The 26,390-nt window shown below is 43.2% G+C and overlaps 1 protein-coding gene and 1 long non-coding RNA gene across 2 annotated transcripts in view; one reads left to right on the forward strand and one right to left on the reverse strand.

Moving 5' to 3' along the window:
- TLK2 (tousled like kinase 2) overlaps nt 1-21,086 on the reverse strand; it is a 53,119-nt gene extending 32,033 nt beyond the window's left edge. Inside the window, exons 1-7 of the mRNA XM_065422548.1 lie at nt 21,070-21,086; nt 19,048-19,136; nt 9,589-9,660; nt 7,014-7,083; nt 5,799-5,842; nt 4,254-4,349; nt 417-584 (exon numbers count right to left, since the gene is read on the reverse strand). Coding sequence (XP_065278620.1) covers nt 417-584; nt 4,254-4,349; nt 5,799-5,842; nt 7,014-7,083; nt 9,589-9,660; nt 19,048-19,128 — 531 coding nt within the window. The 5' untranslated portion in view covers nt 19,129-19,136; nt 21,070-21,086. The remainder of the gene's footprint in view (nt 1-416; nt 585-4,253; nt 4,350-5,798; nt 5,843-7,013; nt 7,084-9,588; nt 9,661-19,047; nt 19,137-21,069) is intronic.
- A 228-nt stretch (nt 21,087-21,314) lies between these two features.
- Nucleotides 21,315-22,753, forward strand: LOC135894653 (uncharacterized). Its single transcript, XR_010562381.1, has 2 exons — nt 21,315-21,377; nt 22,197-22,753. It is a non-coding gene; the product is annotated as an uncharacterized LOC135894653 (long non-coding RNA).
- The last annotated feature ends 3,637 nt before the right edge of the window (nt 22,754-26,390 follow it).

Raw genomic sequence — 26,390 nt, forward strand, 5'->3', positions numbered from 1 at the left:
ACCTGCAGAAGAGCTCTGCGTAAGCTCGAAAGCTTGTCTCTCTCACCAAGAGCAGTTGGTCCAATAAAAGATATTACCTCACCCACCTTGTCTCTCAACTGTATTGGCAGTTACTCCAGCTTTGAAAGTAGTTGGTTTAGCCTAAAATCAGTCAGGAATCTACTTCGGCTTTATCAGTTTAGCTTCTTAAATTGAAATAAAAGCATCTACACCAGACAGATTTCTCCAGACGGCAAGGCTGGAGATCCAGCAACTTTTCACATAGTTCATGAACCAGCCGTCAGATGGTAAAGACTGTCACTAATAACCCAGGCTGGATGTGAACCAGAGCCCTAGAGCTGAAAGACTCCACATCCCATTCCCAATCCCTTAACACAGCCTCTGCCCCGGGCTTGGGTTTTTTAAAGACTGCTCACCGAAACAAAAGCAAAACAGAGGCCAGCTCCCCTCTGTACCAGCTGCTCACTCTCAAGCCGCTGTTTTGCCAGCATCATAGACATCAGCGTTGGCAGAGGAGAGTGTTCTTCCTGCGGCTCCTTTGCAGAACTGCCATCTACCCCATATAGTGGCTGCTCCACTCGCCGCTGTAATACATTTAAAAAAAATACAATAAACCTTAAAAAAAAAAAAGAAAAAAAAAAGACGATTCTCTGGTTCTGCCAAAACTGTTGTCAGCAAAGCAGCAGCTCAGGAACGGCAAGCCAGCAAAGAGAGGATCTGTTAAAAGCAGGGCTCCTGGAAAGATTGCTCTGATAGCAGAGGTCAATAGGAGTGACTGGAATAACATGTTTGAAATGTGCTGCAATGCATGGGAATGTGCAGAACAGGATTCCCCTAGTTAACGGAAATACTGCCCCTCTCCACGTCTGCACATTTTGGGGCCATTCAAGCAAAGAGCTGCAAACTCAAAGCCTTAACCAGAATATCTTAATTTAGTCCTTTGTACTCTTTAAAGGCTAAGAACAACGACCCCTAGCTCTTATAAATCTCAAAGCACTTTAGGTCAGTATAATCATCCTCATTCTACAGATGCAAAGTCATTTACAACCACCAAACTTCACAAGAGGTGCAGGTATACCCATTTTACAGATGAGCAACTCTGCCTCAATTTACTTAAGATAAGCAACTGAACCAGGATCAGGATCCAGGAGTCATGGCAACCTGGCCCCGTTTTAATGGCAAAAATAAAATGTCTAAGATAGGTAAAGACTAGCCCTATTTCAAAGCTTTTCAGGAGGTACCCATATGCAGCAGCTAAAAGGAAACCACTTTCACATCTTGTACAGTGGTTTTCTAACTGTTGTGCATGGCTTGGTACCATCGGAACAAGAAATGATATTAGCTATACGGATTAGTTACGACGGCAGAATGCCAAGTACTGGACTGTTTTGTGTGTGATGGGGTAGGTCTTAAAGTCTGAGAACTGCTCATCTAACTTTGTTCGATACAGTATTCAGGGTCAGGAGAGTGGCGCTGGCACAGAACATGGCTGAATCAGACACAGAAAATTGTGGCGGCCCTAAACTTAGTTTTGATCCGATGTTCTCTGAAGCAGTGCATTGCACGTTGCCTCACTAAAATACTGTACATGGAAACTTCTCCCTCCTCATCTGTACACATTTTCCCACCCAGCAGCCTCTTCTCCTCCCAGGCAATTGCAGCAAAGGCAGGACACAGATGATTTTAAAAGACGAACCAAAGAAAACTTGTTTTTTTTTTTTTTACTGCTCATCCAAAACATGTTTTCTGCCCAGCATTAGAAATACTACTTTCCTTTTTGATAGAGAGCTTTATGGAATGGGGACATTGCAAGAGCTGAAATCTGAGCAAAGGGCTGTGAAATCTGCAACTGAGGGATAAGGGGATCTGAAGTAGGCAAGGGATAGTCTAGAAAGCTGAGCTACCTTTTCCTCCCTTAGCCCTAGGCACAGACAAGCTTACCATGCAGTGTGAATAACCACTACAGTCTTTTCATAAAAGGTGCTTAACCCCTTCCTTACCCACACGCTAATTCCCTAAACTGGGAATGATATTCAGTTTTCTCCTCTTTTCCCCTGTTCCTACTGTTGTTGGTTTTTCCTTTTGTAGCCAAAGCAATGGACTTACAGAGGCATGCTACTAGCACAACACAGGCATCAAGTTAAAGTATGGTTGCAGGAGAAAGGAGAACCAGAACTGAAGACAAGGAATCTGAAGAGCACTGTGACGGGGTATACAAAACCCGCACCAGCATGGAAGCAGTTAAGGAGCTGCTTTGGGCAAGGGTGGCCCTGCCCTTCCACACCTGCAAATCATGCCAGGATTGGAGGAGGAGTTAGAAGGAGGGAACTCCACTCAGAAGTGGGTAACCCTGAGAAGGGAGCAGGCTGTTGAGCTTCCCCAGGGAGGATGAGAGTCAACTGAGCCCCAGCCCTTGCAGACAGGAGAACACGGATTCCCTGCATTAAGATGGGAAACGAGATAGACTTCCCCTGGAGACCCAGCGCACTCAGGGGTGAACGGAGACACCGCCCCAGCCCCTCTGAACTACGAGGCCAATATCCTCATGGAAGCCACCTACAGGTTCTCCTTTTCCTTTATGCTTTTATTTTACCTTGTCTGGTGACTGCAGACTGTTCTGTTTCTTTCACCTGGGACCATGAGGGGAAGAAACAACCAAGCAGCCTCAGTCAGAGGGCTGAGTACTAGCCAGCCCTGCTAAACAGACACACCTTGCAGTGCGCATGGGTGTGGGACAATTAGACGTGCATGCTTGTGCTCTCCACATAGCTCCTGAAGAGGGCACTCTGCCAACAGACTCGTGACAAGCACCTTTGTAAAAAAGACAACTGACTTAGCCAATGCTGCCTGTGACATGAGTTTGACTGCATGGTTCTCTCCAGGTCTCTATATACTCAATATATTAAAATGCACTCAAGGAATGACTGCCCCTTATGCACTTACCACAGGATCCCAGATTCTGGGGGAAAGAATGGTCTTGAATGTTGTGCCTGTAAAGTGTCATCCACGAGGTGTCATTAAGAGGTTTTTGAATTTAACTTTTCTTTTTGAAGAAGGGAGGTGCTGTTGTGTTAAATACAACAACAAATGTACAAAATAATCTAGCAATAGGTTTTAATTCCCTGTTAACTTTAAGGCAGCACTGGAGGGTTTCATTACGATCTGGTGATGTGTGATGGACTCTGAGGTCCAATCTCTCTCTTTTGTGCCACTCTGTAGAGTACAATGCACAGTCCCAGAGCACTCAGCACTGGAATTTAGACAAATATGAGTTTAGGAGGTATGCAAATGACTTCAAAATAGACTAGCCAGGAAAGCTCATATGCTTCATTGTATCTGGTTTACTGTCACTGTACTATGCTTCAGAAAAGACTCCGAACTGTTCTCCTAATGCTCAAGGAAATCTGAGGATTAGGTCCAGGCCATATTCAAAGGGTGGTTTTTAAGGGTATTTACACAGTAATAACAGAAAAGCAACTTCTGAAATATCTTTACAGTTTTTTAAAATATTGGTTCTCTTCACATTTGAACCTTGCAAAAGGGACCGAATGGCACAATGAAACTTTCTCAATGGAAGAAGTCGGGGAATGGGCATACACACACATTGGAAAGCTTTTACTGATTATCCCAAAAAGCTACAAGCACCTGAAAAATCAGTGTGGAGTAAAATATTTTTCAGCACTAACAACGATGTATTTGTATTTCAGTAGTTCTATGAACCCCAGCGACGAGCACGCTAACACTGAGCTAGGCACCATGCGGACATTGAAAGCCGGTCCCTTCTCTGGAAAAATCTCACAATCGAAATAGACAAGACAAAACTGTGCAGGAAGAGGGATGCAACAGACAAGCAGAGTAATGAGAATGACAGAATGGAAAATATGTTAGTTCTACTTTTTCTATTTCTAGGAACATAGGCCATCCACAACCCTTTAAGACAGAACTCGTCTATACTATATCAAGAAATGGCATCTGGGGTTTGAAGTATGTAAGATAAACTGTTTAAGATTGGACTAGCTCCTTGGAAACAAACATGTCCACGGCAGGCCCTGGACAGCTGGTTTTACAGCTATGATCCAGTTTATTAGCTCTGTATAGACTGCAGGATCACTGAAACGAATTCAGAGACTAAACAAAATCCAAGTCCCTTTCAGTAACTGTGGTAACATTCTGCCCTATTTGTTCAGAAAAAATCTCCTGTCTGTGGCATATCAACTGCATCATTTAGCACCTTCCTCAGAGGGAATACTTACTGGTAAGGGATTGGATAAGGAATGCTGTGGTGAGGATCGGGCGACAGGTGGCACGCTTCTGCCAGGACTGGTTCCTGGACCACTTCCCCCAGCAAACTGACCAAAAAGATACATATGATCAATCACTTCATAAAGATACTATGCTTAAGCAAGTTTTTTTGGGGGAAAGCTGCATAGAAGCTGCATATTTATCTTAAAGCATAAAGACCTTCCCTATAAGCCCTAGCAACCTGTTTTAGTGGATACTGAAGACAACAAAAAATAAAAAATTCACTGACTGAGGTTTGGCCATTTACAAAAGAAAACCAACTATATCTATTATGCCCATACGGTGACTGTGAATGCTTTCAATGGTTAAATATCCACAGCTACATTAGATATAATTTCTTATTTTAAACTAAGGGATATGGTTCAGGATAAGCCAACGTCTAACAATCCAGGTTTAGGAAGACCTTCCCATGGCAGGTATGTCTAATTGTGCACTCTATGTACACGTGCATGGGTGGGGTGGGGTGAAGAAAATATGCACCTTGCTCTGAATCATAGAAGATCAGGGTTGAAAGGGACCTCAGGAGGTATCTAGTCCAACCCCCTGCTCAAAGCAGGACCAATCCCCAGGCAGATTTTTTGCCCCAGATTCCTAAATGGCCCCCTCAAGGATTGAACTCACAACCCTGGGTTTAGCAGGCCAATGCTCAAACCACTGAGCTCTCCCTCTGCCAGTCAGGAACAGGGTATCCGATTCGCTGGCACTCTGGTCTAATCTGGTATGGAAGTTCCTATACTATGGACTGTGCCATGCTTTAACTCAGCAATGTCTGAAGACAGTAAGGAAGAGGTGCTAGCAAAAGCACTGCTAACTCCAAGCCAACTAACTACTTAGAATAAAGTGAAGAACAAGTGGTTAGGGATGAAAAGGACCAGGTTCTAGTTTGTACATGCGTGGAAAGAAAAAGTGCCAAGAATATATATTAAATGAGTTTTCTTAAAGTTTTTAGAGGTACCATCACTGTTTTGATATCTCCATTCTGTGCTTGGTGCTGGCCTCTCAGTGGGGCTAACTTCTTAGTCTTGATCCTGCAATGACTTAAGATCCTGCTTAACTCTGAACAGGATCTGTCCTATTTAAGTTAATGGGACTCTATTGGCAGATTCCTTTGCGGGACTGGGGCTTTTAATGTAACTGCAGTAGGCTTGCCAAAAGGATGCTCAGTCTCATGAGGCAAGGTTCAGATCCCAACAGAAGTCCGCTTCAAACCGGTTTTTGGGTGATTGCTATTTATAACATTTAGTCAGTCAATTGTTTAAATTTAAGAAATAGAAATTAGCTTAATTTAGAAACAAGGTTCAAATATTCTGCCCTAATCAAACTCATAAGCCTATCAGCTTGATACAGTGAATCCCTTACACCAGAAGCTCTGATTTAATGCAGTGGTGAGAGTAACTTAAGTTACACTGTAGTTTTTCATTAAAAAAAGAAAAAGATTCGTCAAACAAGGATTTAAGAACAGATTTCTCTGAAAGTTCAATTTTAAATTGGCTTACCTCAAAATAATCACTAATTTTATGTCCCCTAGGAGTGCCTTTTCCTGAAAGGGAAACAGAGAAGGAAGGCAAACTTGATTTGTAAATGTAAACATTGGATGCCATTTTGAGAAACCTATTCATGTAAATAAAGATGTACACTTAGGTGCTCCTTACATCACCTAGTACAGAAGAAAAGCTTCTACACAGCAATAGTTAGTCCCAGGATTAGAATCTCTACACTTTTTTTTTTTTTTAAATTAGGAGAGTTGACAGTTTGACTAATTCCAAAATTGTCATAGACCCAATTAGATGACATTTGTTTCTCTGCAAACAACAAGGGAAATATTTGCTCTCACGGTGAGCAATGTGGATCTCTCAAAACTTCCTTCAAGGTAACAGCATAATAAAGGTTACTATATACAATCTACTCTTGCCTTTACGTAACTTACTGTACTCAATGTGAGCACATTAAGCCTCCCACAATCCTTCCTATGAGAGCTAGAGAGATAATGGTGATTTAATACGGATTCATTAAAATTTAACTGTTGTTCCACCTCACTTTCCAAACACTATAGGTACAGTCTACTATCAATAGAATCTGTTATTTTGTTGTAGGAGCAGATTCCTATTGTCAAAATAACTATTCCTTCCATCCTCCTAATGTTCACCCACTAAGAGGAGCATGAGAGCTTGGACTGAAATCAGACTCTCTCTCTTTTCTTTAAGACGACATTTGCTGTTTTATACTTTTGAGTACAACTTGTTCTCTAGCTGGTTGTTAAAGTAGGTTTCCAATGTTACATGGAACAAGATGTAGAAAATGAACGAAAGCTTTTCAAAGTACAGCAAAAATGAGAGAGATTTCAGCTGCAGACCGTACCCATGTGACTAAGCACATGATATTCACATAACCCATACGAGGACCCACATCCAGTCTCTCCTTGTGCAATCTGGCCCTATGATATATCTCCAATAAGAATTCTAGAGTTTAGAAGTAAACATGAATGTTGCAGTAAGTTGTTGTAGGACTGAATGTTTTTCTTACAATGGAAACAAGGACTCCCAGAGGAGTACTACACTATCACTGAAAGTACTTCAAATAAATTCCTAACAAGCTGCCTGACACACCCCTGAGATGAACCATTACTCTCCTTAGACACCACGACTCTTTCAAAAGTGAAGCCAATTATCAACTGGTCGGAAATCCTGAGAAGGGTCAGGAGAATGGGTTACCTTGACTGGTCTCATATGCTTCTGCTTTTCTTTTCCTGTTCCGCTGGTCATTCTGTTTCTTCTCAGGAGTCTGTTAAAAAATACTTCAAAATTAACATTTCCGCTGTTATTCCAGAATTTAAAAAACGACCAAAATACTAAAGAAATAGGCTGCAGGTCCCCAATGGCCGTTCCAGTTCCCAAGTGCATTAGTTTTTGCACTCAGTACTTAGAGAGACACAACCTTCACACCTGTACACAGCAAAAATAAGAACATGTTAGAAATCAGAAGGGGGTGGGAACAGGGAGAGATTATTTTCTATTTTAGACATAGTAGGACTGGTTCTCCATTGCCCTGTACATCATGTAGTCTTTTAGTCTGCTGCAGATGGAGCATAAAATTCAATCAAATCAGAACAGCAGTGTTTAACACCCACTTTTCACTAGTCTAAATGGCTATATGAGATGCAGGGGCAGTTGAGAATTGGGCCCAGTCTGTTTATGTTCCAAGGATGGGATTTTCAAAAAGTGCTAAAGTGACTCAGGAGCTCAAGTTACATTGCCTTTCAATAGTACATATGCTCCCAAGTCACTTTAGCACTTTTTGAAAATCCCACCCAACTGACTGCAGCCCATTCAATAATTGATTTCTAGTGCTCTTAGTACCTAGGTGCTGTCTCGCATAAGTTACATGAAAAATCATTTACACGTTATGTAAAGTGTTTCAGATGTAAAGAATTCCTTCAGCAGGACTTCAAAACAAAGTGAGACACAAGGAAACAAAACTTGAAGTTCTATGTATTAGAAAAAACGATCAAATTTACTACAGAGAAAAATCTGGTCATTTTTATCACATACATTTTACCCCAAAGGGGCCCAAAATATTTTCCAAGCTATTTGTTTACACATCATGTCAGCCACCACCGAATGACAGAGGAGGAAAGCCACAGTGCCCATTGCACAACAAAGGGTAGGGAAATCTTAGCCAAAACTTTTGTGGCAAACTTAAGATTCATGGTTCTTAGAAACTGATGTCCACACAATAAACAGAGAACCCAACCTACCTACTTTGAAAAGATAAAAGAATGAAGCTGACACAGCCAGAAGTTAAACCTAAGATACGAGGGAATGTAGGAGGCCATAACATGCCAGCCCAGCAGTCCCTAATGGAGATGAGGGTTGGTTTTTGGTTTTGTTTGGGGTGGGAGGGCAGAAAGGGTTGTTTAGAGCTTTAAAAACAAAACAAAAAACACACGAAGAGTAGCTACTGTACCTGTGCGCTACTTTATAGAATGATAACATCAGTACAATGAACAGACCCTCACTGACAACATTTTGATACCAGCCATTATGTAGATACAATATTGGTACAAGAAACTGCTGACTCAATACAAAGTCAAAGGAATCTGCACTCCACCATTGACAGGAGCATCTCACAAATACCCTCGTGCAATAGTGACTCCAAAGGCTCTGTAACAGTGTCAATAAGATTACAACAGGAGACTGCGAGTGTATTTTAGCTTCATATTATCCTTAAATTAACAAAATTCAATTTTAAGTAGTCATTCTCGCATTCACCCAATTGCACAAGAGGTAGGCTATATAAGATTACCTACCCACTGCTAAAACACTACAGGCTGAAAAGCGAAGAGTGGCAGACAACTGGATCTCCTTAGTTAATCTAAGTCAAACTCACTAGAAGTAGACTGTAAAGCCAGAGCAAAACAAAAATATGTAGATACTGAATACTCATGATCTTCAAATAATTGAAGACCATTTCCTAATTTACTTACCTGTCAAGTCCAGAGTTCGAGATACTGTGTATTCCTACAGTACTGACTGCACCAGATACTTGATACCTGTACTGTAATGTATTAAAGGGGAAATATGATCCAAAACTCAGCACTTGGCTGGCAAGTGAAGTAGGAAGTTATCTTATCGTGGGTTTAAACAAACTATTTCAATTTAGATACTGCATTACTAACTGGCAATCTTAATTTAAATTAAAAAGTAACTGCAGTTCAACTTTGTTGTTTTAGCAGGTTTTTTTGAAGTTCTGAATCCAAATCTAATGAAAGTAACCAAGAGGAAGCATGTAATACTATCAGGCCTTATTTTCTTTTCATTCTACATGTCAGTTTATATAAATCCTTATCTTCTTGTACATATTTCTAAAACTTCACGTACACATGAAGTGTGAAGGAGGGTGGGGAAAGACTTGGACTTTTCTAAGCAGACTCCCTTTTATTTTGGTCTGCCCAAAACTGCAACTGAACACAGCCACCAAGTACTGAAAATAGCAATTGAGGGCTTAGTTGCACAAACCACCATTCTAACTGCAGTAAAACCACCCTCCTTTTTTATCTTTAAGAAAAGCATCTGTTATGATGAGAAAACCTCAACTAGGTGGGCCGTGCAGGATGCTCTAACGTCCATATGACTTAGACTCAGTCTAGATTCTTCTAGTAACCTGTTCCACACAAAAGCCCTGAACTAGGAAATCTTTATCTCCAGCTCATGGAATTCATTCTGGGCTTTGTTAGCCCATTCACGTTTAACCTATAACAGATGACTATTAGGAACAGTGGCTGCTTACCTCCAATTCTTTATCGCTCAGAGAGCCCACGCTGCACAAGCTCTGATTGGAAGACTCGCTATTTAATGGACCCTACAGGTGGAAAAACAAAAACAAAAACAACTTAGAGACAGTTTTCATATAAGGCAAGAAAGCCGTGGACATATCTTAGTTGCGGCTCAGCCTTTAAAACGCTTTGCAATGACATTCTCATGCCCATTTGAAATATCACATTCTAGCAACCATGGTAATGTTAGTAAAGGTCTAAAACAATTAGCTTGTGAAAGAAAACATTTTGAATTGCTGAATAGCAAAGCAAAGCAGCTCTTCCAGCAAGCACCTGCTTGACCCAGGGCTAAGAATTTAAAGGTATTTTCCATTTGGCAAGCTGGCTATTACTGCTGCCATGTGTTAGTTGCACTGGTTGAGACTGCAGGGAACTTCTCTTGCTAGACTATTTCAGTCATCCTTGACTGACCCAAAACCAGAGACGTTTGCTTCCATCACACCAAAAATTAAGTGTCCGAAAGCAGACTTAGGGCCAGACTTACAAAGGTATTTGGGCACCAAAAGATGCTGATGGTCACCTCGTGGGATTTGCAAAAGTGCCTAAGCCAATTAGTGTCTATCTGCATCATCAGGCATCTAAATACCTTTGTAAATCTGGTCCAAAGACTGCAGTAAATCCAATCAAAAAGGAAACTGGAGTGAATCACACAAATTTACTGTTGCAGTTAGGTGTAATGCCCTCACACAGAATAATTAGTTAGGCTACTTTTCCAATTACATAAAAAGTCATATTTAATGATCCAAAATCTTTACTGAGGAGGGACAGGACAAAGCCACCCCTCCAGTGGGGATTTTGTTTTTACTCCTTTTCACCCCTTACATTTTTCCTCGTTGCAAAGGCAGATGTTGGGTTGGGTGGCAACAACATATAAAGGCTTAAGCTACAAGATGACTTTAATTAGCAAGTAGAAAGGGTAATGAACACGAAGCACATTTTCCAACCAGAACAGTGTAAAGGCAGCATTCTAGATTTCAACGTTACCACCACCTCATGGCTCACTGAAAGAATAACCCTCACTTTCTGGCCAAAGAGAAACCTCCTCCCTTGTGTAAGAGCTATATCTGCTCTACTTGTGAGGCACCCAAAAACAAGAGCTCTGATACACCATCACAGAAGCGGCATCACCACAGTAGTTCATTATTATACCAAGTTAATTCTCCGTATGAGTGAAATGGAGACTGTGCTAAAATAACAGCATGACCAAGCCAGATTTGTGAGGAAACCCTTTCCCCCCCTTCCCCCCCACCTCAGCTTTATATACAGAACATTCCAGGAGTACTAGCACAACTATGTTTAAATAAAAGTTAAGGTTGTGATACATCCCAGTCAGAACCAAAAAGTTCAAAGTAAGGCCTAATTTCAGCTGTTGCAAATCTAGATTACAACTTTAATGTTAAGCACTGATTTGTTTATCTGAGTGTATAAAGAGGCATAATAAGGTGTTCCGGAAATTTTTTTTTTTAAAAGCAGCTAGATTTTAAATTGTAGTAGTTTGAAAGACTATATTTAGGACTCTACATTTAAAAAAATAAACTTTAGATTTGTGAAAAGTTATTTTCTAGACCATATTGCAAGTTATAATCCCTTTACTTCCTCCCCAAAACCATTTATCAACACAAAAAATGGTTTTAAAGCTAAAAAATGCATTCCTCCCTTCCCCCCAAAAAACACATGACAATTTAAAATCTAGCTGGTTTTAAAAATTTATTCACAGTGAGTTGTTTCTTGACAGAATCTTGTACTCCAATTACCACCTGGGTGCATTTTTTAAAATGACCAAGTGATAAACCCCTGACAACAGGATTTAACAGAAGTGCCAATGCTAACCTTTGATACAGACACAGCCTTCATGTGGCTGTAATAAACTTAATATGGCACTTATGGCAAGTGGTGACAGAAGGTTAATCTCTTTGCCCATGTAAAAAAGTTTGTTTATAAACTTCAAATGCTGCCCTCTAAAATTCATCACTTCCTTTTATGAACCTGAACCGCAACAGTACCTTTGAGACGTCTGCATTTGGTACAATGTTAAAGCTTCGCTTCTACACCTTAATAAAGCTTATTAGGTGCAGAAGTGTCTCAGATTTGTGCCCTGCCTCAGACATATTAAGGATCTATATTATGATGAAGATGAAAGTGAATGTTCTTCCCACACTTTCCACAATCTCACTGCCTCCATTTCACTCATGGAGAGTGAGCAACAGAAACAGCTGCTCCTAAAAGGCCACATTTGAGCTTTTCAGAGCAGGTTGTGCTCAGGATATTCCATTTGTTTAAGGAGGTTCTATATTTCATCCCACTGACTTGTATTCTAGAACAGCCCAGAGGGATAACATGATGTAGGCTATGGGCAGCCAGAAAAGAGTCTCTAGAAATGTCAGATGTGTAAGTATCCTCAATGATGTACACAGACCAACCCTATTCAGTTTGAGTTAAAAAGTTGTTTTCCTAACTGCTCACCCTGAAAGCTCTAAGTGGAATCTGAAAGTCATGCAATGTTCTTCTGACCTTTGACACCATCACCAGAAATAACTATTCTGCATCTGAATGTGGCTGGCCTAATTAAGGTCTAGGTACAGCTATGGAAGAGCAAGCTGGAACTGAATCTGTTTCACAAATCAACAAAATAATTATTCAATTCTAATCAGTTTCTTGAAGGACAGAATTCAATGCCGAGTTTAGTTTTACCTTACTTTCTTTATGAGGCTTCTCTCAAAAGCAATACGCCTCTTGAAAATCACAAGAGACAAATATCCTCATGCCTCCAACACCAATAATATACGGGGAAAGAGAGAATGGACAAGTAGTCCATTCTTCTATCCTATACGATGGCTGAAATCAAAGTATATTCGGGCTCCAGTTCTACATGAATAGCAAGATTCACTGCATTTAAATGCAGCCCTAGAAGATAAACAATGATTAACAGGGAACAAGCCTGTCTCTACAAAAGCGTTTCTCAGTGAAACCTGGGCTCCCCCTCCTCTAGTGGTTTATATAGCACCTTTTATCTTAGGTCCTTAAAGTACTTTGCAAAGCCTTAACCATAGTTTATAGACAAGGAACTGAAGTTAAACAACTGGTTTATGTATCACAAGGCAAGTCAGCAAAGGACTCTGGAATAGAACATAGGTTTCCTGACTCCCAATCCTCTAACTATTACAGCACATTGCCTTCTCTGACCACCAGAATATATGCTAAACAGGAGTGGCGAAGATTTCTGATGACCCAGAAAGCCTAAGGAACATAGTGAAGTTCTCAGCTAAATCTCTTCTCACAATGCTACTTGAGTTTCTCCAAGTCATCTAACTAGACACCCACTGATCTTCATGGTGACATGAGAAATCAAGTGCTTAGCAAAACTACTTATAGCAACAGGTTTAGATAAATAGTAAGAGTGTGTACATTTTAGATTCCCCCCCCCCCATTCTAACTATATGTAGTTCCAACTCCTATATTCATTCCTGTTTTTTCCCTATTTAGCTCTATGTGTCTGACATACGAACAAAAGTACAGTACCTAATTTCCACTCATCTTGGGACTGTTTAAAATTAAAAACCATACTAAAATTAGGTACAGAATTAATCCAAAGAAGATAGAAGATCTTATCAAAGAGAGCAGGGAGACAACACTTGGCATAGAGTATATAAAACAAAATAAAAGTCTGGCGACAATGTATTGCCAATTCCCTTACTGTCACTTTTGGATCAGGAGAAGTTTGCCAAAGATCTTCCTTGCTACTAGGAAGTCCAATGGCACTGCATTTTTGGCTGTGTTACAGCTGACTAATTTAAGAGTATTGTTTCAAGATAATACTCCACTGGAGAAGTTTTGCCTTAAGCCTACTCATTTAGTGTAACCAGTGCAAGGATATGGGGGTCAGTCACGATCTTGAAGTATAGGCCATTTAAATTAAGAGTTTTTGGAGGGCCTACCCAATGGCAAGGCATTTCTCCATAATGGCATTCATTGCTTCCCGAGGAAGTAATTTCCTGCTGATGTAAAGCAGGGTGTTCTTCCCCATTTGTGATTCACCTGGCTGAGTGCTGCTCCAAGGCCCACGTCTGAAGTATCTGCGCACAGCACAATCTTCATATTGTAATTTAGCTGCAAAAGCACTACTGACCTACAAGAATCTTCTGTAGGGGTTTTGAAAGCCTGCTCACATTTGGCAACTCACACAAGCTTGTCAGTCATTTTCTTCTTTGTAAGAACCATGGGAAGGGTTGCAGTCAAGCAGTATTGGCTTACATTATGATGGAAGCAACCCGCAGTCCTTAGGAAAGCCCTCATCTAACATTGTTTAGTGGAAGTGGACTAGCTTAACAGCATCCACCTTGTCTGGCTCCAGCTTAAGTCTGTCCGTTCCCCAATGTGTAATAACCCAAGTGGACATCAAACAATTTGCAACACACTGTACATGATCCTCTCACAACTTGGTTTAGACGGTTCTCATCAATCTCGACCACAGTGAACTAGCCCAAAGTTATTTGTACTACATTTACCATCTGCTTGAATGTAGTGGATGCATTCCTCATGGTGAAAGGTAACATGAATTCTACAGGGAGTCACAAAGGATAATTTTGAATAGCAACCTCTGCTAAACCCTCCTGTCAACTCAACTGCAGGAGGACCACTCGATTAGACCAAACTAGGATGATCCTTCTCGGGTGAACCAAACCTGTGCAACTTCCATATCTGCAAGTCAACAGGAAAGTGAAGGGGCTATATACATTGATATCACAGTTTTAAATGGAAACAATTGATCCTTTCCAATTCCATTGCAAGTTAGGGTCACTTACACAAATTTGAACCAAGATAACCAAAAGGTGTGAATTACAGCCGATCTAATTACTTTTGTGCTAGTTAGTAAGTAGGCCAGCCCTAAGATGAAACATGTTTCACAAATAGTCTTCCTTATTTCATGCTTTATTTACCTCGATATAAGAGGTATAATATAGTCTAAGTAAAAAAGAAAGACATCCTTCACACACACGTTATATTTGAAACTTCTGCAATGCTGGTTAAAACTGGACCTTTCCAAACATCCAGTTAAAAAGATAAATATGCTACCAACAAAGTTTCCATAGGTCACTTCTGCTGCGTTTGAGAGGTAGGTAAGTTTACAACTTTGACTCACTTTTCAATAGTTACCTGGTTTTCAATCTCTCAGGTTTGGTCTACATTTGAAAGTTTTATTAGCATAGCTACATTGGTGAGGGTGTGATAAAACCACATCCCTGACTGACATAGTTATGCTGACATAACCCTCAGCGTAGACCAGTGGTTCTCAACCTATTTACCACCATGGGCCGCATATGCAGTTCTGTGTGTGTTATGCAGGCCACATCCACACAATATGTATACGACATGTATGGCTCTGAGGACGTCACATGGGCAGCAGGTCTGTGCTGATTGGGTTGCGGGTTGAGAACCACTGGTGTAGATGCAGCTATGTCAACAGAAGAGTGCTTCCATCAACGGAGCTAATGTTGTTTGAGAAGCTGGTGTTCCTACACTGACAGAAAAACCTCAGTATAGTCTCCGTAGCACAGACATATGCTAATGCTTTGCATACTTCTATGGCAGCTTCCATCCACAAATTTCAGAGTGCTTTACAAGCACTGATTAATGAATCACTACCTCCCTGCAAGGAAGGTTGCATTCTCATTTTATACATGGGGAAATTGAGGCAGAAAGAGGTCAAGTGACTTACCTAAAGGTCACACTGAGTCAGTGACAGAGCTGAAGTAGAACCCAGATCTGACTTCCATTTCTGTGCTTTAGTTGCTATATATGGTTATTTATTTCAAATCCATCAAGATAATTATTAAATCTTCAGGATAAAAAGGAGAAAAAGTACTCTGGGCACTTCCTTTGCTAGCTGATGAATCCATTTACATAACTCAGAACTCCTACTCTGCTGCTCTATGAATGTTTGCATTGATTACATGGTAGATAACTTTTTGGGATAGCATTATTTCCCCCTAGGAAAAAATGCAGTCACTCAACTTTCAGTCCTCTACTTGGTAAATTTACAGCTAAAACAGAGGTCTAATTGCTAAGCTTATTTTGGTGATGAAGGATACGCAATCCTGGATAGACACGGGGTTCATAAAGCAAAAACAGGTTGCAAAATATTGTTGTTTTTATGGAAACAACACACTTTTTTTTGGATCTAGATATCCTGCAGCACAAACACTATTCAGGCTGTATTTGTTTCCATGTCCCTCTTTATTGTATCCTACATGCAAATTCAAAGACAGTAGTGACCAATACTTCTTGAGTTTTAGTGTACACATTTGGATCTAGATAATTACTATAGCCAAATAAAGAAGGTCAGTGCCATCTTGAAGTATTGCAGATTTATTTTTAAATTTAGAAAAAAAAATTCTAACAGTGAGTGAATCAGCACAGCTGCAGCAAAGCAAACCAGGACAAGTTTAACTTGTGGACATTGGTTCCCAATAGCAGGCTAGTGGATGACAGGTATTTTACCGTAATGATCCATCCTGATTTAGCCTGAATGATGGAGGCAGGAGTGTATGTGCACTTTCCCACCCCCAACTAGCTAGACCTCTTCGTATCTGGTACAAATACCTTGAAATGGTACAAATCCTTTAGAACTATCCCACTTTGTATCTTACCAGCAGTGAGACAGAGGAAGGTGACGCAGAAGAGAAGAGACACAAAACTAAACGTTATCCACAGGAATTCAAACTACCGCTTGTCTTCAACACTGACTGACCCAAAGTGGGAAACAGAGGTTTAGACAGAAGTATGCCTCACAATTGAACTTTACTGTTCATTTGCTAAATGAAACCTGAGCTATTAAATAAGTAACCAAGTACAAGCTCATGTCAGGAATTCACAAAGCAAGACCTTCCTGAATCAACATAGGCATGAATTTGGTAAAGGAATACACTTAAACTGTATGGCAATGCTAGGTGTCCAACAAGTCACCATTGCTTTGAAGATGTCTAGCTACATGGTTGTTTCACGTAGATGGAGTTCCATCAACTGCCTAGAAATACTGCTTTCTTGCACCTGTGATTTCGGTTATTTCAAGAGTTTCTAAAAGGGCACGTTCTTTAATTTCGGAGGCTGAGGAAATTCAGGGCGAGTCCACAGTGGTTTTCAGGTAGAAACACTCTTAAAAACAGTGTTATTTTCCCAGGTTTGCAAGTGAACAAAAGTTTAAAAACTATATATGCTGTAATTAGTAGTAAGAATACAAACTAGCATTTGTTTATTTTGCACAGGCCTGATTTGTGCTTTTTGTTTATGAATAAATACCAAGCAGTAAGCCAAATAAATAAAAGGCAGGAAATTCAATGTTACAGCTGCCTGGCCTACTCACCCGATAGGAAAGCATCTGAGACGACATTTACTTTCTTCCTTTTATGCAACAAACAGCAACAGAATACCTTGCATCCCAAGAGGCCAGTGCCAATCCCACTAGATGGCACTAACTCATCTGAAGTGGCTTTCCTTCCACACCCAACTGGAGAGAGCTAAAATCTTCCTTCGGTCTATTAAAAACCATATCATGGGTTTCCAAACATGCTCACTTTGAAACACTGAGATATAGATGCCAGTGCTGAGTGTGATGGGCAGAGATTCTGAAAAAGCATTGGCCCAGTAGAGCATATAGTATCTGGGATTAACGTTACACCCACAGATTGCGGTACTGTACCATATTTTATACTAGACAAAGTTTACTACTGTACGTTCTGCCTCTGCTGTAAAGCTGGAGAAATAATGAGAAACTGTTGTTCTCTTTAGGTAGATCAAGTTATGGTCAACGGCATAAGAATTAGCAAGGTAGCTTTCAATATTAACCTCAACAGTGGAAGGGCATTTTTCTCCCAATTGTATAACCTCATGCAGTTTCGTATGTATAGTTTCCTAGATCTGCTTAAAGTTATTTCTTTATAAGAAGCGGCTTCCTAAGTTAACTCTCCTCAATGTATTAAGGCACTGTATAATATAAAGAGACTGGCGTCCTGCCCTCAAGAAGCCTACAATCTAAGGGTGTCTACACTAGAAATTTGTACCGCTTTAATTATACTTGTATAGTTAAAGAGGTTCAACACCACCACCGTTCAAGCATGGGCACAATTATATCAGTATAGCTCGCTCCACGCAAGAAGGGGAATAATTATACCTGTAAAAGTCATCTTCATACCAGAAAAACTGCATCCCATTGGGGTTTTTACCTATATTACTATTTCAGTTAAAAAAAACAAACAAACAAAAAAACACAACTTTCAATTAGGTATGTGGTGTAACAGTAAAACTTTTAAGTTTGGACCAGGCCTTAGTAAGCTTCTTTTAAGTTGCAGACTGTTTACTTACTGATCTGCTTCCAGGGCTTCATAATACAACTGCTGCACAAATTAGTTCAGAAATAAAATATAAACTTGAATAGAACCATTCCAAGCTTTGATGTATTTATTTTGTACTCTTCATAAGAGAAAGGTAAATCAGCTACCGAGTTCCCTCTTCCCAATACGATTCTAACAGGTGGATGAACCTTTTATAGCAACAGGTTATCTAGTTAGATTTCCTTTCTAGCTTGATATGGTCTGAAACTCAGTGTGTTTGAAGTGTGCAAACTGGAATGTTGTCATTGTTCCACTGTCATCTTAAGAACTAGAATGGTGGGAGAAATGAAGAGATGCTACTACAGGAGCTCGAACACTACACACACAAACATATGGAGATCAAACCCAATAGTGGTATTTCAAACAAAAGGATGGGAGTTACACAACTTATTACTGAATGCCTGACTCAAGAAATACAACTTCTGATCAGGTACAAAGTCATACATTAAGAGAAGGGTAGGATTTTGCTAGCAGGTTGTGAACTCGAGAGTATGCAAACTTATCTCTGAATAAGCAAATTTTAGTTGAATATAACTGAGCTCACACAAGTTCAGTTGTTCTCAAAGAAAAATTGAATGGACAAGTTCCTGATGGCCTTAACCCTGGTTACATGCAAGTTCATCATAACGGTTGTCACCTAAGTTACTCATATTTGGTTCCCAAACAAGCCTTTTGAGATAGGAAAGAGGTGGGCTGCACCACCTCTGCCAAAAGAAGTGATGGTGTGGTGCATGGCCTTTTTTTTTTTATACTGAAAAAAACTGAGCAAATCTTAAAAACTAACTCTCCATTACAACAAATTCACACACACTGTGGTGTCTATGCACACAGAGGCAAATGCCTCATACTATTTTTAGTATTGTACATTCCTCTTTACACACGCTTTAAAATAAGTTAGTGGTCAAAACAAAACTATCGAACAACTTTCCCTTAGTGAAACAGCACTACTTATGGTTTTTATTTTTTAAATGTGGTGTGCAAGATAGGTCAAGATTTGTGCCTGCTATCACAGGTACTTTTACTCACTTTGGCAACACCTACTCCAGTGAACCTGGCCTCCAACAATTCCTGCCGTCGTGGGTCCAGGCTATGCAACTCTTCCATCATTTCTGCTGCTATGGGAGAAAAATATGCCATATTACACAATGCAAGGAAAAGGGAAAGAACGTATTTCCTGTGGCACTGATGATGCTCAAAAATAGTTGTAGTACCAAGTGACTGTATACAAATAATTTCTGTCATGCAATATAGATTCAAAATGGTCATGCAGTAAAATGCGACTTGCCACCAAGTTGTTATTATTTTAACAAGGGCCTATTCTGGAGAGTTCCATCTTTTGACACTATTACCAGCTATTGGAAATTTCATAATTTGAATAACCCCAGTTCTATTGCTAACTATGATTCCACCCTCTCCCATTAGGTATTTTGTTAAATTAGTTGCAGAAGAAACAGAGAAGGGGGGGCGGGGGGTTTAATGGCTGAAGTCTTTAGAGTTTTCTGACTATTGTAGGGCTAAAACACCCTTCAACCCCCACAATTCTCTATTTCTGCCACTCCCTGAAGCACTAGATAATCCCAAATGCCACACAACTACCTTTTTGCTTTTGTGACAACCACCTCAGACACAAAACCTGGGTTCTTCCAGGAAAGGGATGGGAGGGAGAGATTGACACTTTTTTAAACCTCTCCCTTTATTGGGCAATGTACCAGATATTTCTAGCACGCAAGTTCCTCCCATATAGCTGGATGCTTCTAGGTACTTCCAGGTGATCCATTAAAATTGGTGCCATTATATGAAAGGTTTAAAAAAACGCATCCTTGGGTAGCTTGGGTTAATTCCTGAAACGTACAATTTGAGAGTTAATTGAAAAAAAAGGAGGAATTGCAGAATTTATTAGAACTGTGATTCACATCTTGCCAACTGCATTTTGAGCAAGTTGGTAAGTTCCAGAAATATCTGTTCCAGTTTCATTTCTCCACAAGAGCTAATGACAGAAAAAGATGAGAGAATACAGATTTGCTGTATAAAGATCATATGCTTCATGGAAAGTTCTTGAAGGGCAGCAAGTGCCCTCTAGAAAAGCCACCGTACAATTGTTCCTTCTATTTACTGTCCATTTTGTCCCCATAAATCTCATTTCCTCTAAATGCTGCAAATCTAAGTTCCAAGGTGCTGAGCGAATCCATTGGGGGGCATTTACATGCACACACTCAGACCCTGAACAAGCTATAAAACCCCCTAACAAATTGAGACGTCTGATTAATAAAATCCTCTGGTCTCCATTTAACGAAGCTGTCAGTGGTTTCTTTTCATTTGGAAATTAGAAAAGCTAGAGATGGGAGAAGTGGGATGACAGGGAAGCAAGCCCACGAACATGCAGATCCTTCAGTCATCTTAAATAAGGGTGTGGAGTGGCCTGGGGACCGTCTGGACAGGGGGTCCCAGCCCTGGAGTGACCATGGGCTGGGATAGAGGGGTACTGGGGATTATAGGGGTTTGACACCATAGGTTTATCAGCCTCCCAGGGCTCGGGGATGCCCCTGGGGGAGAGCTGCGGGCAGCCCAGACTCTCGGTGTCTCCCAGGAGCCTGGGGGGCCCTGCCTGACATCAGGGACCATATTTTTACAAGGATGATTTTAGCGCCCCCTCCCTCCCCCCCGCATCAGGTCCCAGCTGCTGCGGCGGCTCCTGCACCTCCCGGCCTCCCTCTCACCCGAGGCAGCCACCACCTCAACTGCCAGGCCGGGGATCCACAGGCCGTGCCCGGCCCCGGCCCGCCCTTTGGCCTCGCGCTTACCCCCGTCACCCCCCGACAGCGGGGCCAGGGACCCCCGGGCCGGGCCCCGCTCCCCCATCCCAGCAGCGCCCTAACAACCGCCGGGGCCCAGGCCGCTCCCCGCCCGCAGGCCGCCGCTCACCCGCCCGCCCGCCCTCAGGCCACGCTGACCCCGGTCCCCCGGGGCAGGGGCCGCGCTCCGGGCCGGGCCCCTCCAGCCGCGGTTCACCGCCCCCCTCCCCGGGGCTCAGCCCGCCGCGGCTCTCACCTGGCGCTGCTCCCCCGCCGCTCCTCTCCCCTCCGGCCCGGCCCAGCAGCTCCCCGGGCCCCGCTCGGATCCCGCCGCCGCCGGGGGCAGGAGGAGGGCGGGGGGAACCTGCTGCGGCCACCCGGGCGGGAGGGGGAGGCCCGGGGCGGCTCCGCGGCCTCTCCTGAGCCAGGCGCCCTGCCGCTGTGGGCAGCGGGCTCCACGCGAGCTCGGCGGCTCCGGGGGTGGGGTGGGGGGAAGCGGGGAGAGCCCCTCGCCGGGGGAGGCCGCAGATCCCCGGCCTCGCGTAGGCTCCCTTCCCGGCCAAGGTGCGTGAGGACCGGGGAGGGGGGCGGTGACGGCCTCGGAGGACAAAGGCCCCGGGGAAGGGGGGGGCGGCTCCGATGTGCCGCAGGTGGGGACACGAGAATCCGGGTCACCCCCCTCCCTGCACGGTCAGCCCGACTAGTCGGCGATTAGTGGGGGTGGGGCGGGTGTCGGTGCGGCCGGGTCCGCCCCCTGGTCCGACTCGGCCCGGCCCGATAGGGATCGATTGGTGCAAAGACACACTAGTGAAAGCGCGTGTTCTCTCGCGAGATTTGCACGGCTGGGGGGGAGGGGAGGTCAGTGCTGGGAGGGGGGAGGGGAGGTCAGCGCTGGGCGGGGCTAGTGCCTGGGGTGGGGGGTGAATGCAGGAAGGGGGAGGGGCTAATGGGGGGCTGGGAGGGGCCAGTGCATGGGGTTGCGGGGGGGTAGGGGTTTGTGCAGGTGGAGAGGAGTGTGCATGGGGGGCCAGGGCACCTGATAGGAGAAGTGGGGTCAAGTGTAGAGGGGAGGGGCTATATCATGGAGGAGGGGTTCGGTGGGGTGAGAGGGTAGAGCCTGCCCCAAGTGAAGGAGCTAGTGTCTGGGATGGGGGTGTCTGTGCATGCAGTGAGGAAGGGGACCCGCGTGCATGGGGAGGGCTGGGGGTCAGCAGAATTGGATTAGTGCAGAAGGGAGGGGATTGGTGGAGATTTATACCCACCCCGGTTGTTTCACCCTCCAATGAACTGCAAGGCTGCTGCTGGGGGGCGGGGGGCAGAGCGGGTGGCTGATGCGCTTAACACTCAGGGGTAAAGGTAACCTAGGCTGTTTTACTCCCCCAGCCAAGAGGGTGCTTTCAATGAGCACTGGCAGCAACAGACCCGGCGCAGAGGGAGGAGACGGAGCTGATGCATAAGGATGATCTGCACGAATCCACTTTCCCTGCTTTCCTCTTAACTCCCTGTGGCGTGAAGGGAAAATTCCTCTCCATCTCCACCCAGAGGGAATTCCTCCCTCTTCCTGAGCAACAAGGGACCTTGTTTGCAAAGACAGTCTCCTCTTCCCCAGGGAATGACTCCCTCCCAGTGAGGAGCAAAGGGGCCTGTAGGGAAGGGTTCATACACAGAACATCCCCAACCTCCCAATCATTGCGCCTCTGAGGAATTGAGAAAAAGACATCAGAAAACAAGAATGCCTCCACCCCGATTTGCCATTTCTTAAATCTTTTTGACAAGCTTCTGATTAAATATGGATATTGCACACAAAAAGCAGGCTGCACAGTCGAAGAAAACTAAGTGACTTTATGTTAACTGTAGTCTTTCCTTGCACTTTTAAAGCCAGGGGCTTGCTCTTGCAATTGCCTCTTGCTAAACTCCAACATTAAAAGGACTTAGTCTGGTTACTGTGGTGGATTACCTTGTCGTTTGTTCTTATTCCCTTTTCTTCCAAAGCCTGGGAGCATCATCAGAGAGAATGTAAAGTGCCACTGAAAGGCATAGCAACTCACTTTGCTTTAAGGCTGAATCAGCTTTCTGAAAAGCAAACAAATGGGGGGGGCGGGCGGGTTTGTTCAGAAAGGAAGTGGCCATGCCTGTCCAAGTGGAGGCAGGCGTGGATTAAGGACAGGAAAGGAAGTTGCTGGGGCTTTGGATAAAAGCTTTGCCTTCCAAAACTATAGTGTAATGGAAAAGGTATTCTAGTGAGTATGTCTGCATATCAGAGGAGAATCAGTCACTGAAGTCAGACTTTGTTTTACTGCAAACAGAGTCAAGAGAAATGTACAGTCGAACAGGAATCTCTGCCAGTTTGGCAAATCAGATGATATAGAGTAGGACTAAGGGAATGATAGATCCCATTTGAGTGCACAAGAAAAGACAGAGACCTGCAGCACTGTAAAGACATTTCTAATATTTTATTTTAAAATTGTTAATTTAAGTTGAGGAGGGGAGGGGTGGGGGGAACTTGCTCTGCAAATCACTTTGAAAATGTCTGCCTTTTCTCGTAAACTGCATTTCCTGTGCTTTAACCTATTTCGCAGCAGGAGAGCCAATCTGAGGAAGTAGCAGCAAAATTTCACCTCCCACCAAGAGATGCACCATGGGGACATAAACAGTGACAGGGATCTCTAAAAACTATTTTGAAAGTTCTTTTTTTAAAAAGAGACTTCTATAGTACTTATGTTTCTCAAGCCATCCACATTATTACAACTAATCACCACAGTTTAGAGGAATATTAGGGACATTTGGAGTTAACATTCAGTTATAGAAGTAAACTTCATTTGTACAGTTAAAATCAGCAAGAGAGAATAGTATCAAATAAGCAGGCCAACTCCAGCAGGGTCCAATAACCTCTTTATAAAGCTATTTCGTTACACCAGCAGCCTTGAGTCATGTAGTGGGATGGATTGCAGTCACTTCAGTATGGTTTTGCTCATTCCTTTGAAGAGATTTAGGATATTGCTCTTCTTCCACATGCTGCTTTTCCTCAATTGTGGAGCTTCTTAGGGTTCAGTCTCTTCATATTGCTTGTTCAATGTGTGGAGCCCCTGGGGGAAGAGTGAGGGATGCTACAAGCTGCACTTTCGTTCTCTACTAAGGTTAATTAGCTCTATGGGTGTGATCCACAAAGGTACTTAGATTCCTAAGTCCTATTAGGCACCACTGGGAGCCACAAAACTCCTGCTTGGCTGTCGCCCTAAACCTGTAAGCACCTAAACTCTCTCAGTACCTAAGTTTTTGCAGTAAAAGGGCCCTAGACGCTCATGTTTCTGGCTCTGGGCATGTGCACTCCTGCTTCACGCTAATTGCCCAGACGGCTATCTCCTGCTTAAGCCCCAGTGCGATTCACAAAGCGGGAAAGATAGGCATTTTGCCACCTAAGTCATATGCAGGGACCCAGTCTGGTAGGTGTGCCCAGAAGCTACCTCAGGTGAGCTCACACAAAACAAGAAGAAGCTCCTTTCTAACCTTTAGCCTAGTGTACTCACCTCGTAGGTGGGAGACCCCTGGTTCAAGTCCCCCCTCCTCCTGAGAGGGAGAAGGAATTTGAACAGGCTGTGGCCCCTCTCAGGTGAGTGCTCTAACTGCTAGACCATAGAGTCATTCTAACTCTTTCTCAGCCCCAATTAATATTTAATTATTCAAATTTTCATTAAAGGGGAACACTTTCAATAGAAGAGATTGAGGAAGCCTCACATCAGAATTTCCCATTGCCTGGCAGCTAGGGCGCTCACCTGAGCGGTGGAAAAGCCCTGTTCAAATTCCTTCGCCCCCTCAGAAGGAAGGGGTTTCCCACACCCTGGATGAGTACCCTAGCCATAGGCTAAGGACTGCCTTCTAGCTTCGTACCTATCTCTGAGAGGGGGCATGGTTTAGTACATCCCCTCCTGGTCAGCATCTCCTGTTGGCTAGCTTAGGCAAGCTCCCTGTATAACATGCTGGCTTGTGGCTCACAGTCTAAGGTGTCGCTCTCTCCCCTATCACTGTATAGGAGCCTGGGCGGCTGACTCTAGGCACCTAAAAGGCACAGCAATACTCAGCATCACACTGAATAAGTCCCTTTGCGGATCTGGGCCTACCTCTCTGTTTCAGTGAGGCCAGCAACTGCCCTGCTCTTCTAGCATCTGGCAGGGTTCAGAACCCACTTACCAAGGGACGTGGTCCATACTCCATCAGTTGGATTCTTTAAATCCAGCTTGGATGTTTTTCTAAAAGATTATGCTGTAGATCAACCACAAGTTACTGAGCTCAGAGCAGGCACGGAGTGAAATTCTGTGGCCTGTGTTATATACGAGGTCAGACGAGGAATAGGTGGTGAGCTGTGATTACCACCCAATTGACTAAGGATTGCACACGTCCTATTCTTATGACCTTATGTCCCCGAAACCCCTACCCCTACTTACCTGTTCATCTCATCAGCTAATGTCTGTTAGACTGGAGCAAGATGAAACTTTTTGGGGCAAGGGATTGTCCTTTTCTGTGTGTTTGTACAGCACCTAGCACAACTGGGCCACAACCATCTTTTCTTGGCCACAAGATGTCATCCTTTCCTTCTCTGATGCAGACGAAACCATGGCTATCCATGTCTTTACCAACTCCAGACTGGTCTATAGCACCACACTCTACTTGGGGGCTTCTCTTGCAGGGCACACGGAAGCTTTAGCTAGTGCAAAATGAGGCATGACCCATTTTAGGTAGGATGGATGGATGGATAATTGCATACGACACCCATGCTTCCTGCTCTGCACTGCCTCCAAAACATGTACAAGTGTCATTCAGGCTGTTGATTAATGCCTGTAAAATCTTTGGTGCTCTGACACTAAGGAATTTTACATCAGAACTCCCACCTGTGCAGCTGAAGTAGGTAGCTCCGATGGGAATTTTTTGAATACAACTATCTAATGTGGACATAGCCTACAACTCAGTTATAAAGGCACCCTCTCCCTACACTTCATCACAGCACTTGCCTTCAGTATACTGCTTCATCAGTGCCACACTGCGCCATTCATCCCAGTGGTCATTTGCTTGTACGTTATAACCCCACCCTCGCTCTGTTTAGGTGTTTGAAGTTGTAAGCTTTCTAAGTCGAAGCTCTCTCTGTATCTTTGTACATCACTCTGCCCACCAATCCTGTTTGGGCCTTTTGGGTGCTACTGTAAAATAAATGTTTAATAAGACTGTTGGCCCCTGAGGTAAGACCTTGTAGTAGCAGGTGACTGGACTTTCTCACTGATGGACAATTTGCTATGGCATTTGCTGCCAGCTCTGGACTTACTGGTGGGGAATTTTTCAACACTTTTTTTTGGGGGGGATCAGAAATCCAATTAATCAGCACCAAACCTTATTGAGGAAAAGGGCTGGTTTCAACAGATTTTTCAACTAGAAATTTTATTTTGGAAATTAATCTGACTCCCCTACAAGGGATCCCTCCAATTCAGAATCAAGGCCCATCGGTGAAACAGTGTAGGAGACATCTGTATGCTGCTACCCATGTTATGCCTGGCCTATGGATAAAGAGAAGAATTATGCCTCTGGACT

The sequence above is a fragment of the Emys orbicularis genome, chromosome 25 (assembly GCF_028017835.1).
Source record: "Emys orbicularis isolate rEmyOrb1 chromosome 25, rEmyOrb1.hap1, whole genome shotgun sequence".
Classification (NCBI taxonomy): Eukaryota; Metazoa; Chordata; order Testudines; family Emydidae; genus Emys; species Emys orbicularis.